This window comes from Channa argus, chromosome 23 (assembly GCF_033026475.1).
Source record: "Channa argus isolate prfri chromosome 23, Channa argus male v1.0, whole genome shotgun sequence".
Taxonomy (NCBI): domain Eukaryota; kingdom Metazoa; phylum Chordata; class Actinopteri; order Anabantiformes; family Channidae; genus Channa; species Channa argus.
Genome location: NC_090219.1, coordinates 11,771,032 through 11,784,718, shown reverse-complemented (window position 1 = coordinate 11,784,718; position 13,687 = coordinate 11,771,032). Strand labels below are relative to the sequence as shown.

At 42.4% G+C, this 13,687-nt stretch overlaps 1 protein-coding gene across 2 annotated transcripts in view; it reads left to right on the top strand.

The window, feature by feature from the left end:
* The window catches only part of immp2l (inner mitochondrial membrane peptidase subunit 2), a 135,106-nt gene extending 122,237 nt beyond the window's left edge, over positions 1–12,869 (top strand). For both annotated transcript variants that reach the window (XM_067492859.1, XM_067492858.1), the window contains 2 exons: positions 9,245–9,347; positions 12,405–12,869. In XM_067492859.1, coding sequence (XP_067348960.1) covers positions 9,245–9,347; positions 12,405–12,521 — 220 coding nt within the window. In that variant the 3' untranslated portion in view covers positions 12,522–12,869. The remainder of the gene's footprint in view (positions 1–9,244; positions 9,348–12,404) is intronic.
* The last annotated feature ends 818 nt before the right edge of the window (positions 12,870–13,687 follow it).

The following is a 13,687-nucleotide window of genomic DNA, read 5'->3' as shown; positions in this document are numbered from 1 at the left end:
TTTGATTCTCTGAACGCAGCTTTTGGTAAAATGTCAGGAATGAGTCATCAGCCGAGCATTTACAAGAAACCAAACTTGCCAGAAGGTTGGATTCTGACTGTTTTTCAAGGTTATTTAACTGCTAAACTGGGTAGAAATCAAGCTATTGTTTCTCCTTTGTGTGAACCTGCTGGAGCTGCTAACTACTGTAGTTCACCCATATTTTCTATTTTAACCTCAAAGAAACTGTTGGAAAAGCTGCCAAAAATGCATTTAGTAGATATGACTGATAGCTTTCCAGTAAAGCTGTTGGAATTTGTGCTGGAAGAAAAACTGTTTAATATGTCTGTAGCATTTGTTAAATACCAAACTTGAATTCCTCGGTTTCCTTTAATGTGCAAATTATGACACAGATTAAATTATTAAAGCCTTTAATTGTTTAACAAACAACTCAAGACAAAAAATGTGACTGATGTTCTTTTTTGAATATGAGCTAATTAAAACCCAGCATGGGGATGAAACCCTGAGGCTTTGACGTCTACCTTTAAGGTTTGCTGGTTTTCTCTTTTTTTTAATCACTTATATCAAAGAGGTCTGTCTGACACTAAGTTACAGCTTCTTCTTTAGTTAGCAGCAAGTCAGTGCCAACAAATGTTTGTCAGTGCCTTTTCTGATTTGGTGTCCCTGCCGTCAGGAGGACATCATCATTCAGTGTCGTTACACCGTACATGGCAAAATGATTGATGACCTTGTTTGTGCTCTGCCACTGCTGCATTTAAAGCAGCTGCAATCCATATTTTTATAATAACAGTTAAATGACAGTGTTCAGGCGTCTCTGCTAGTGATGAATCTTCAGATAATGATCTGCTGAATCTGCAGCTCCCCTCATCTTTATGGAGCTTTATTTTGACTGTGTACAGTGTATTCGGGCTGTAGCAGGAGGCACCGCTTTTCAAAGAAATGGCTCTAAGAAGCCACTGCCCACTAGCAGAGCAGGTAGCACCGGCTGCTCGGCACAGAGTGAAAGAAAAATGAATATTGTACAGCGGAGTTGTCATGTCACGTGGGCCTGATAACAACAGACAGAAATACAGTTAAGAGCGTAGCAACACAGGTTTGCTGCAGCAGACATTTAAATCAGACAAGGAACATCTCTGCAAAACTAAAACTATGAATTCAGACCGCTGTGCGAAAAACATGGGTAATCACAGTATTTGTCGCAACGTTTGCTCAGAGTTTCTTATTTTCTCTAAACTGTTTTGGAGTGAAGCAACATGTTACCCGGTGGAGTTCAGCTCCAGCTCATGTATTCGTAATAGATTTTGGACAGCAACTACACCACAGACGAAGCCGCTAATCCAGGCTGCAGACTGACAGACGGGTGCAGGGTAGAGACACTTCATTGTTGGTTTTAGTGTCTGTGTGGGGGTTGTTGAAAATCCCGTAACTTTAAACTTGAGGCCCGTCCTCCTTTCAAGGTGATAAAGTGTTAGTGTTGTGTTTGCAGCTTCTTTTTGCTGCCTCAAGTGGCCAGAACATCATTTCCAGGAGATTAAGTTTATCCTTGCGTGGAGTTATCTCCTTCACTGTGTGGTAAATGGCCCCAGTGCATCTGTCAAATCCAACACCAAGTCCATATTCTTGAATTCTTTTCTCTTGTAAAATGGAAATGCACCAGAGTAGGATGGTCACCTTTCTGACAGTTCTAACCTTGTCAAAGTAGACTTCACAGCAGAGCTGTGGTGGTCATAATGTTATGCCTGATTGGTGTATGAATTATCATATAAACACACAGTCAATGCTGTTTAATGGTCATTATTAAAATGCAACTCTTTGACTTTTGTTACCCAACATCTGTTCTTCCTTAACTGACCTTCGGCCTTATATGTCACCTAAATTTCTCCTTTGGCACGAACAACTTATGTACTAACATTTGACTTGATCCTCCAAACAGGTAGTAATAATAATAATAATAATTCATTTTATTTATAAAGCACTTATGGGTTTTATGAGAGAACTTGAATCAGTAATAAGCACATCTGGTTGACTTCACCACCTTTGGCAAAGAGCAGCTCACAGCTTCATCCCTGAGCTTTTCTGAGAAGGTTTAGTAGGTTGAGGAAAAGACAATTGGGAAATAGGAACAAAAACCTCATTACATGGGCACCAGAAGTCTATTTTACAGGAACATGAACGTACAGTAGGTTTAATTAAATTATGTTTCCATAAGCCTTGTTTTTCCCTTTTGGGAACTATACTATAGAGAACATGTTTATCTGGACACTGCTGCAAAGGCTTTGTGCTCCGTGTGATTCACTGCTGAATTGCCCTTCATGAAGTTTACATCTTGAGACAGTTGGCCTATTCTTAGCTCTCCTTCTCCATCAACGTGGTCAGATTCTCATCCCCACGCCCGTCACTCATCTTGACGAGCTGTTATCGTTTGTGAAGCTGAGGCCAGCAGGGTCCATTAAGCCTCCACATTTGTTTAAGATTGAGGCGCCCACCACAAGCAACGAGCAGTTAAAAACGAACACTGCTTCAGTGTCTTTCACACAGTTGTTGCTACGCTTTTCCTTCGTTTGACAGCACAGGAAATAACTGTAAATGGGATCTGCACGGTACTGAGGAGGAAGTCGAAGCCATAAATTTAAACACATTCTGCATAAACAAGGGGCTGTGTAATAATTATCCGGTCATTTCTGTGTCAGAGTGTATTGTGGCTTTAACATTTAAGTTATTATTTCCTATAAGCTGATTTTCTTCCACTGCTGTACATCCGTGCGTCCAAATGTGTCTTCAGCCTAAAAACGGCGGAGCTGAACAGAGTGTGTGCTGCACAAAGCATCGAAAAACATATTTAACAAATTCAACAGTGATCCCATTTAATAAATGATGTAACTCTACATAATCCACCCAGATGATGCTTTGGTTTTAAAGCCATAGCACCCGATGGAGAATATTCATAGCATATAAAACAAAAAGCTGGTGTTGCTGTGTTTTTTCTCCTCTGGATGAACTGACTCCTTTAGAGAATCGACAAATACTTTGTTTTTGCCAGTTTGACTGATAACTGTCAAATAAGTGTCTAGCAGTGTTAATAAATATGACAGGAGCAGGAGTCTCAGAGGGTGATGTGGTTTACTGTGATTTATTTGAACCCAAATCGTGACCTTTCTGTAACCATAGCCTTGTAGTTTTTGTTGCTTCATCAACTCTTTCCTAAAAATGATGTTCCTGTGCAAGTAGTGTGAGACATTGGCGCACGTGGTTACTGTAGTAAGGAAGCTCGTGTGTGCTGTTGTCAGTCTCTGTAGCATTTTCTGTTAGTCATTTTTCTTACCCTGACGTTTTTGTGCCCAACGCAGTTGTTCCCGGGGCATCAAACAGTGGTTCTCCTGGAACGTCCAATAGGGCGTCAGTATGACCCCAAAGGACGTACATAGCTGCATAATGTATCCCCTTAGGAAACGTCAATATTTGAGGCTGTGGGATGAGAATGCGTTCAACATTCAGGGCTGGACATTGCCTAAATGGCAAATGCGAGTGGATTTGAGCAGCGGCAGGTAACACAGTCGCTCCCACTCACCACTTTTGCAGGTGGACTTTTCCATCCAATCTTTAATAAGCTGTGCTCTCAAAAGCCATCTGAAGCAACCGCATGTGACACTACAAGGGGTTGGGGTGGATGGCGGGTGTACAAACAGACCCAAAGTCCAGATCATGAGGCTAAAAGGTCTGAGAGCGTAGTCACAAAACTGGATGTTGTACTGCGTGAATGGATATTTGGCAGACAAACATACAATGTCTGGAATACGATAACATATAATGTTAATATAATGTCACCCAAATATTTACAATCTTTTAACGTTAAAATACATGTTGTGATCATCTTGACAGAAACCCAAACCCCGTTCCACACGAAAACTATTTGATATGATATGACAAAAAATATTTGTGTGGACATCAGCTGTTAAGCTCTTTGTAAGCTGATACAACAAAGTTTGCTAACCTCCATCTCGGTTTGGTTTGTGAGGAGGCTTCACGTTTACCAATATAAAATATCTTTAAAAGGTTTGAATACAGTATAAACTGCACTTCAGGGTCCTTTATTCCCAAATCAAATACTCCGAGATGCAACATGCATCAGAACAGATCTTCCAGCCAATTGACACGCAGAGCGAGCACGGGCTCTCTGACCGCCGGCACACGCCACCCAGTGAACCAGTAAACACATCAGATCTCATATTCACAGTCCAGCCCTGCAGCAGCAGTGCCAGCGAGGCTGACGGGAAGTGCTAGGGCGTCGCAGCGACACAGGCGTGTTCACAGTATCATAGCACGCCATCGTCATGCGATTCATCCCGGCAGCTGTTTGTGTCGGGTGCCACCGTGCAAATTACAGGTCACCAGCTCGGGAGGGGATGAATAATTAACGGGCCTGTGATGGGTTTCCTGGCGGAGGCGTTGCTGACGACGCTGGCTGTCGGCCTGTGTTGTCGTACATGGGTCAGGCCAACATAAATCACAGCTCCGGTTTTAATCTGCCCACGCAGGCCAGACCGTCTGCCTGCCACATAACCATCAGCCGCAGAGAGAGGATTGTTTTACAGATTCATCTTAAAACAGAGAGGCTTCCACCGCACGTAAATCTCCCACCGTCACTGTCAGGCCACAGCAAATGAAGCAGGAGTGTTAAATGTTGCACAGCGCAGGAGAATCTGCAAAGAACTAATGGGGGAAAATAAAGTTCATTGGTTTATTGGTCTCTAAACCACACGCTGTCTATTATGTTGTAGAGGTTTTTATCATTTGCTAAACAAACTTATATTTGGCATTTGACACATTTATAGTCTAAAGAACCTCATTTGTCTTTGATTAAAATGGATCTCGTGCCATCCTCAGGTCAAATTTTCACTTAATCTGACACATATTTCCAACCCAATTCTAATGTTTTGCCCATCGTCTTTAAAATGAATGAGGGGGCCAAAAATTTAGAGCCCCCTCTTCTTATAATGCATTCCAGTAGGACTTCACGAGCCACTTTGATGTGAATAATAAACGGAGCGTAGAATATTCACCTTTCTGACAGTGTCGACCTAAAAACTTTAAGAAATGAATAATTAATAAATTAATTAATTAGAACTGTCTAAACAGGTTTGGAAGTTGAACCAGCTCTGAAAATGAGCACATGACCATAAACACAGTGTCATCATTTGGCTAATTAGCTTTTAACTTCTCATCTAGTTCCATTAACATTTTAATTTGTTCCTTTTGCTTTAATTCCTGAAAAAATAATAAACACTTCCAGCAGCCGCAGCTCTAGTTTGGCTTTACTGTTAATTATCAAATTTCACAATGCTGCCACATTAAAACTGACAAATTATGGAAAGAGACCTACTTAAAAGCAGCATGGCAGCACTGAACTGTGAGAAAGCAGTTGTGATTCAGAGAGAAGTGAACTTCTCACCCTGGTGGAGTGGATCCTGGACTCATGATGAAATCCGTGACGCACACACATCCCTCAATCCTCATTGTCACACAGTTAAACAGAACTATGGCTGTTAATGTCAGGAATGAGAGCTCAGACACATCATCGCCCTGTCAGGAGAGAAAATCCAGAAAACACAGGAAGGTTTGAAGTCATGAAAATGTATAAACAATGAAAAATGTTGGAAATGTTTGACTACTGAAGTCTTTTATTCAAAGAAATCTCTGCATCAGCCTTCAGGATATTTCACACATCATTCAAATCCAGCTCAGAACAGGTTTAACCACCTTAATCTGGTGTGGGGAGCTTTCTGCAGCTGTCGACCTTTACGTCATTAAACTCCTTTCAGCCTCCTGCAACATTCATCAGCTGCTGTTAACACTGAAAAGATGTGTGTGTGCTGAGGAGACGGCAGAATTTCTAACTCTTCTTAGTGAAACATCCTCTTCATCATCTGGGTGAAGCAGCCCAGACTCAGACCTGTTCAGACAGCGATGATGAGCCCGTTTGGAGCATCTGCAGTGTGACCGTGTGTCTGCCGAGTGCAGGAAGGGATGAGTGAGTCTGCTTTCAAACCCTGATGAGGTCTGTCCAACACAGGCAAGTGAGGACATGGCAGAAGACTAAAAAAAGTTCAGCCTCTTTAATGGCTTGACCTGGTTTTGTCCACTTTTCTGATAACCATCCTACATAATTCATTTCTGAAAGTGGACTGGTTTGAAACAAACACTTTATCCACTTTATTTTTTATTTTTTTGAGCCCACTGCCAACGTCAATGCTGCAGTGGCTGAGCCTGATAATGTTTTCTCTCCATTGCTCAGTGTAACACTGTTTAGTTGTCTCTGTTCGGACACGGAGGTTATTTTTGTCAAAATGTCATTGTTAGTTATCTCAAACATTACAGTTGTGGTTGCTGGGAGCAGGTTTTTTTAAATGTTGATGACATAAACTGGAGCGTTATAAATTCACAGCTGTGAGCCAACACATTCTTTGAATGTTATCACATCATTCAATGGAGCCTTGTCGCTAGTTTTCAATGTTGCTCATGGTAAACGTCTACCTCCCAGAGAAAGTGACATTTTAGCAGCATCTAAAGTCCAATGTAAATGAAGTGGTAAAGTAAAGTTGAAGTGAGTTTTGATGACGTAGAGACGGAGATTGTCTGCATAGGGAGGATGTTGGGGTGGATGGGTCGGCATCAAAAGCCAGGTCTTCCAGGGGGAGAGAGACGGTCGTTTCCTAGTTTTAACTGACATTAATATAACAAAAATCGCAATCTTTTCCTAAAGCTGTTTATTTTTGTTGTTTTTTTAATCTAAACCTGACAACAGTTCACTTAACCTGCTCAGTGTAACATATGGTACAATAAGAACATACTAGGATATGACAGGATTCAAACGTCGCCTACTGAACCATCACTGCAGGCTGGTAAGAACTGATAAAAGCCTTGAATGGGGTGATAGTGTCCTGATCCGGTGGCCGACAGCCATAGCAAAGTTGGAACACTCATCAGAGGAAGGTTGATCTTCTTTATGAGGACCACACATAATATGCTTTCCTGGTCTCCATCCCCCTACTGTACCTCTACTACTAATCAGAGGAGAGAATCCAAGCTCGCAGCATTTCTGTGGTTTGTCACCACCACTGGTTCGAGAGGGGCGTTAAAGGAGAAATTCATCATCCACAGAGGGGGAGGCCTTAGACACGGTCTGTCCCCTGTTTTTCTTGCTGCCCTCACAAGGCACATCCAGCTGGGAAACTACACCTGATGACCCATTCTGAGGGTATGAGGGGCTGTGAGAGTTGGGATGACTCCCCCTCACCCACACCCTTTCTACTATCCATCTAATGGGGCTGTTCAGGTCAGGTGAGACATGAAACCACCCTGGTTGGTCCGTAACCAACTTTACTCAGACCGAAGAAGTGATTTGGATGAATAATGAATGATTTTGCTGATTTGATTTGATTTTTTTCTGCTCTAAAAAAAAAACAGTTGCGATTGAAAGCAGCATCCTTAAACCTTAGTTTGCTTGTCCTTCTTCCAACTAGCAGTGTGTAGGGAATCGATTTAAAGTTGTAAAAAAGCCCTTCACCTGTCAGTTTTCCCACTGCCTTAATTTGATTATCTTAAAATCCAATTACACAAACGGGGATTTATGGGATCTCATGTACATTTGGCAAGAAGCGTCGATCACTCTTGTTCATTTTGTATTGTTGCCGCTCTAATTTGCAGGTCGCAGTGACACGAAGGCAAATTCATTTCAAATGAACCCTGCTGTCACTGGGCTCAGTCGGTGCAGCTGTGAGGGCTGTAATGCAGCACTGAGATGTGTAATTTCTTCAAGTGCCACATTGGGATTATTAAGATTATTGAGATGTATCAGTTTTCAGAGGCATTTAAGGGTTATTCCAACAAAGGCAGACTGAGAGACTGTGAGGACGCCATCAAGGTCACAGCTCTTTAGAGAGAAAGGAATATGAGGCACATAAATGGGGCAAAGAGTCATAAAAATTAGTTTGTTGATGCAAAACTGCTTTCAAACCACAGCTTGAAGATTTTTCTCCTGGGACCGTTTCCTTCAAACCTGGTTAAAAAAAAAAGACTAAATACGCTGAAGTCAGTCGGCCTCGGTTCTGTGAAGATTTCCACAGAGAATTTGCATCATATTGGTTTTAACCTTTTTTGATTTTAGCAAAAAGGTCCCAGCTTTATTAATTTATGCATTTATTTATTTTTGAGAGCTGCTGTGCTGAGCTAAATCAACATTTATGTATCCAAGGTCAACCGGCCTCCTCGACCGACACAGACGCACAAGGAATCACAGACACATTTCCATTTAAAAAGTCACTGAGGCTATGATTCACAATGTTCCGCTGATAACTGATAAATCAGAGCTGGAACAGGCCCATAACCATCCACAGGGATGATGAAAGGCGCTGGACCTTCTCCTCATAAACGTGACGACCTGATAGAAGCAGGATGAGTCGAACACCCCCCATTCCCCTCCTCCACCACCATCCAAATCAGATCTTTGTTTGAGCGATAAGGCAGTGACGGGAAGCGACACTGCAGGAAAGATTTAGACGCTGATGATTAATGATAATGAAATGAGTCTGATAATTGTGGGAGAGAATTGAGCCGCCATCAACCAGAACCGTATCGCTATCTTCTCCTGAATCCTGTTCTTTTCTACCTCTTCAGTAACCTCGTCAGTAACTGTAAAACTGGAAACTTCCAACAGTTTCCATGTTTGATGGTTCTTGTTTGTTAGGCTGAGTTTAAAATCATGCATTTTTATAGGAGCTTCAGTTCTGAAAGTTCAAAAACACCCACATTTTTAATCAGTCCAGGCTCAAAAAAGAGAAACAATCTATTAGTTGAACCAAATCGTTGATCACAGGCTCATTTATTAGCTTAAGTTGAAGTGATGGATTAGAGATACATGTGATACTACTCTATAAATGCATTTGACTGTTTTTATTGAAAAGTAACTTGTTGTATTATTGATATTAATTCGCAAAGTAACTAGTACTGTGTGGCCAGTCTATAATCTTTACTTACTGTAAAAAGGTCTGTAGTCCCACAAAATCCAGCAGAGGGATTCATCTCGACCCTAGAGGATCCAGTCATATCCATAACAGAAGTCACATTGTTCCAGACATATAATCTTTAATCTTTCAGACTTTAATCAATATGTAAAATACTGTATTTAGAAGAAATAATGAAAACCGTAATTTAAAAACCAAACTTTCTTTTCTCTTATCTTCTTCAGGACTTTGGGCTACAAGAATCGGTACGTTCGAGTTCCTGACGGACACTTCTGGATTGAAGGGGATCATCACGGGCACAGTCTGGACAGCAACAGCTTTGGACCGGTACAAACTGAACCCACAGCTGTTACAATTTACACATGTGAAATTGTAAAAATAGAAATCCAGGGTGATTCCATAAGGCTGCACTTTTTATGTGAACATTTAATTTCATGTTTGTAAAAAAACAAGATATTCCAAACTAAAGGTGGATGAAATCGTGTGCATCAGTCTAGCAGCACAGTAAACCCCCACGATTCCTTCAGTTTCCTCTTTTAGTCCAAAGAAATGCGTGTTAGCTTAGACTGTGAATTGTTGTCTGTCTGTGTTGGCCCTGAAACACACTGGAGACCTGTCCAGAGTGGACACTGTCTCTCGCCCAATGTCAACTGGGATAGACTTCCTCTCCTCAAGACCTTGAACAGCATCAGCATCTAAAGATGATGGATGGATGGGATTTCTGCCTAAAGTCTGACACAAAACTAACCAACACAAAGTGCTTCCTCCTGTCTCCTAAATGGAGACAGTTCCTGTTGTGGATCAGCTGTGTTTTTATTGTCACTTAGACCATTTACAGTTTGGTACAAACCGAAAGACCATGGTGCTACACAAAACACACAACCACACACACTAAACGCAGTTTTTAAACAAAATAAAAGTTAAACTACAATAGGATCCCTGTGCAAAATGGCTCCAGGTGTATTTCTCTGGCTATGACACAGGAAGACGTTTTCTTTCTTCAGTCCTGCCCATAAAAGCCTGACCAGCCAGGCTAACATGTAGATCAGTGCAACACCAAATCTATTTAATTCAGGTGGTCTTAATGTAGTGGCCTTTCTGTTGTCCCCACTGACAGCATTTGGAGGTCGGGTTAAACAGCGACTGTCAGCTTCCATCCCTGCAAACAGACATCGACACCATGAACATCTCAAAACCACGTTACCACTTTGTCGTCGTTGAAGCAGCAGCAGCAGCAGCATCTCAACGGGCCTCGGCATCACTCTGCTTCTCTTTACGACAGGAAAACCTACTGACATCTGTCACCGTCGAATATTCATACCAGGGGAAACATGACTAAGACTGCTAGATCAATAGGCTACATCCAAATGAATTCCATCCATCAAGGAGGCCTCATTTAAATAATGTATTCTTTTTAAATCTGGCCTGCAGTGCTCGCCGCCACCCACCACAGCCTTTCACTCAGAAGCACATCGGCTCCCACAAATGATGCACTCAGCCTATGGGTCGATCAGAAATGGTCCAAAACCAACAAATACCCACCCACAGTCTCTACATACAGTGTATAGTGTTAACTCCCGATGGAGTGTACTTTCTGACTTTCCTCTAAGTTTATTTGCTGAAGGTGGAAACTGTTTTCTGAGAAATTCAAAACCTAGAAAAACATAAAAAATGAGGGAAACCAAATTTAATGCGTGGCTGATCATATCCTGTGGGAAGTGTGGCCTATTAAAGCATTTAAAGGTTCCAATAAATACGTTTTGGGCCACAATGGATCTGCAAGGGGGGATCAATACCAGTGAGTCAGACAGAGCTCATTCAGCTGCCAAGATTTCACCCCTAGTCCTGGAGGAAGGAACCAGTGAGTTCCAGAAAGAACTTGAAACTAAAGGAAAGGCCAGAGCAAGGAACCAAAGAACAAAACCAAGGAGCAGGACAATAAAGGAACCATAGTTGGACTAAAAATCCATCCATTATCTGTCCCCGCTTATCCTATTTGGGTAGTTGGGGGGGGGGCTGGACTCTATCCCAGCTGGACACCCTGGAGATGTCAGCTATCTCAGGGCCAACACAGAGAGACATGCAACAGACGGACGACCATTCACACTCAAATTCACACCTACCGGTAACCCATGGGGAGAACGTGCAAACTTCACACAGAAAGGCCTCCCCACTGGGGACCCCAACCGTGGACCCGCAACCTTTGAGCTGTAAGCGGCAGCACTCCACCACCGCGCTGCCCTGGACTAAACATGAAGCGCTAAATGTGAAGCAGAGGAACTAAATTTAGACAAACCAAGGATCCATAGAGAGTTGATGAGGACTAAACATACTACCACAGAGCGCTGGTCCTTAATCCTGGTCCTCAAAGACCCTGCACACTGCTGATTGCCTGCATCAAGGGTGCAGCATGAAGATGTCTTGGACTCATGGATTTTGTATTTTTCACTATTTTTGGACGTTTTACAGACAAATTGGCTGTTAAATTACCGTAGGAAATAACTGGCATCAGCAAGTGGGACACATTTCTTGAGATTTGTCCCTTCAGCTTGAAAATGTCACATTTTCACAACCTTTATAACGAGTTCTGGGTTAGAAGTTACAGCTGAAAACTCGATTCGATCATTTTCTTTTTCAGTACCTCGCCATAGTAGACCTGCAGCTCTTTGCAGTGTCGTGGCTTTTTGTGTTGCTAATATTTCAACCCAACTTCAGCCAGCAGGGTGACACAGTCCAAGTCACATCAAACCTCATCTGTCTGCCTCTGGCTCAGGCCGCCTAAAGGTTAGTAAGGTGATTTTAATAAAGACAGCAACTTATCAGAGATAACAGGCGCCATTAATAGCATTTGACATTTTCTGCCATGTGTTTGACCTGTATGCAAAGCAGCGTTAATTTATGCAGCCAGAGCGATGTCTGAGCAACCACATCTTCAGATGTCAGATTGCCAGTTTTAATCGTCCCTGCCGCTGATGTTTTCAAGCCCCTGAACATCAGCGGGAATGCGAATGGGTCTGATCTTATTGGCCAACTTGTGCGAGCTTGCCGGTGGGCTGAGCAGAGCAGTCAACTGTTGGGAGGGTAGAGAGAAAGTGTGACTGTGTCATTTCTTCTACATACGTTCAGCTGTTGGACGCCATCATCATCATCATCATCATCATCACTAAAGATCCAAAAAAACATAATATGACTCTTTTGAAGTTTAATTCCCAAGCAGCAACACCTGCAGACGGATGTGGACAGAACCCAGCCTTGTGTCCGAGTAATTGAATTTGCTGTCCCTGGTATCGGTCCAGTGAGACATCCCTCGAAAAGGATCAGCTCAGGACATTTTCTCTTTCTGAAGACAAATTTCTGATCCTGAGTTGTTGCTTTTTTTCCCAGGTGTCTGTGGGGCTGCTTCACGGCCGGGCCTCCCACATCATCTGGCCACCAAATCGTTGGCAGCGAATCAAACCGTCCCTCCCCCCAAACCGAGGACCTCTGGACACTGAGGAATAGGAAGGATGAACACACTCCACACACACTTTAATGAGGTCCGGCCCCACCCTAAAATGTCAAAGTCACATCACACCAGTGCTGTCACGTGAGACAATTTATGTTTGGATGAACATTCTCTGATACAGCTTTCAAATTATGATCAATTGCTGTTTTATCTGTGTTTCTAACAATTGTAATCTTTTGAACTCTTTGTTGGTTTGACCACACAAGAGATTTGTGGACAACGTCTGACACTGAAGGGACTGGTGCATTGAATATTTCTGTATTCACTGTTTCTGAAAATGTCCATATTTTCAAATAGATTTGCTTCTTGGTACAAGAAATTAAACCTTTGGTGAATTTCCCTGATTCATTGCTGACTAATCTGATCGTGTTATGTTTGTACTTCATTCATTCAGAACATCCTCCTCTACTGCCTGATGTTATCTGTCCACGTTTGTAGCCGTCATGACAATTATTGGGTCAGAATTTGTAGTGTTCTGATTAGAACTAGTTTTCAACTGGCTTTCTGTGGCTTTAAGTTAGTGTGTAAATGTACATTCATGTGTTTAAATGCTTTTAAACGTCCCTCTGAGGGGCGTGGCCTCCGGCGTGGGGGGGCCACACCCGGTACAAGTGCATAAATGAAATCCTGAAAGGATTATTCTGTCTCACACATCCTCGGTCAGGGAAATAGTGTTAAACGTGTCTTAAACAGAAATGTTAAATAAAAACTCATAATGTAGTGTTTCTGTTTTGCTCAAACTAACAGCTGCCCTGATTATGTAGACTGAAAATGTTTGGACCCAGATATCTGTGGTCACAGCCAGCAGCTGCTTAGTTTAGCATATAGACTGGAAACCAGCCTGGCTCTGTTCGTACTGGCTTTGAACAGGACACATGTAGTTTAAACCACTTCTGACCGTTTTTGTGAGCGGAGCTTAATAATCCCTGAACGGAGCAGCGAACCCTGTTTAGTGGTTTTGGACACTTGGTCTGAAGATGTACAGTCCCAGTTCATGTTGACCAGCAGGATCAGAGTTGCTCACCCTACATGCTTTCACAGGACACATCTGCTGCTGATGCCCATCAGGTGTTTTTCGAATATATTAATTTCAGTAGACCTTCAATACCTGCAGCCAGCAGCATTTTCGGAAGGTGATGTCATCTGACTTCAGTTTATCTTT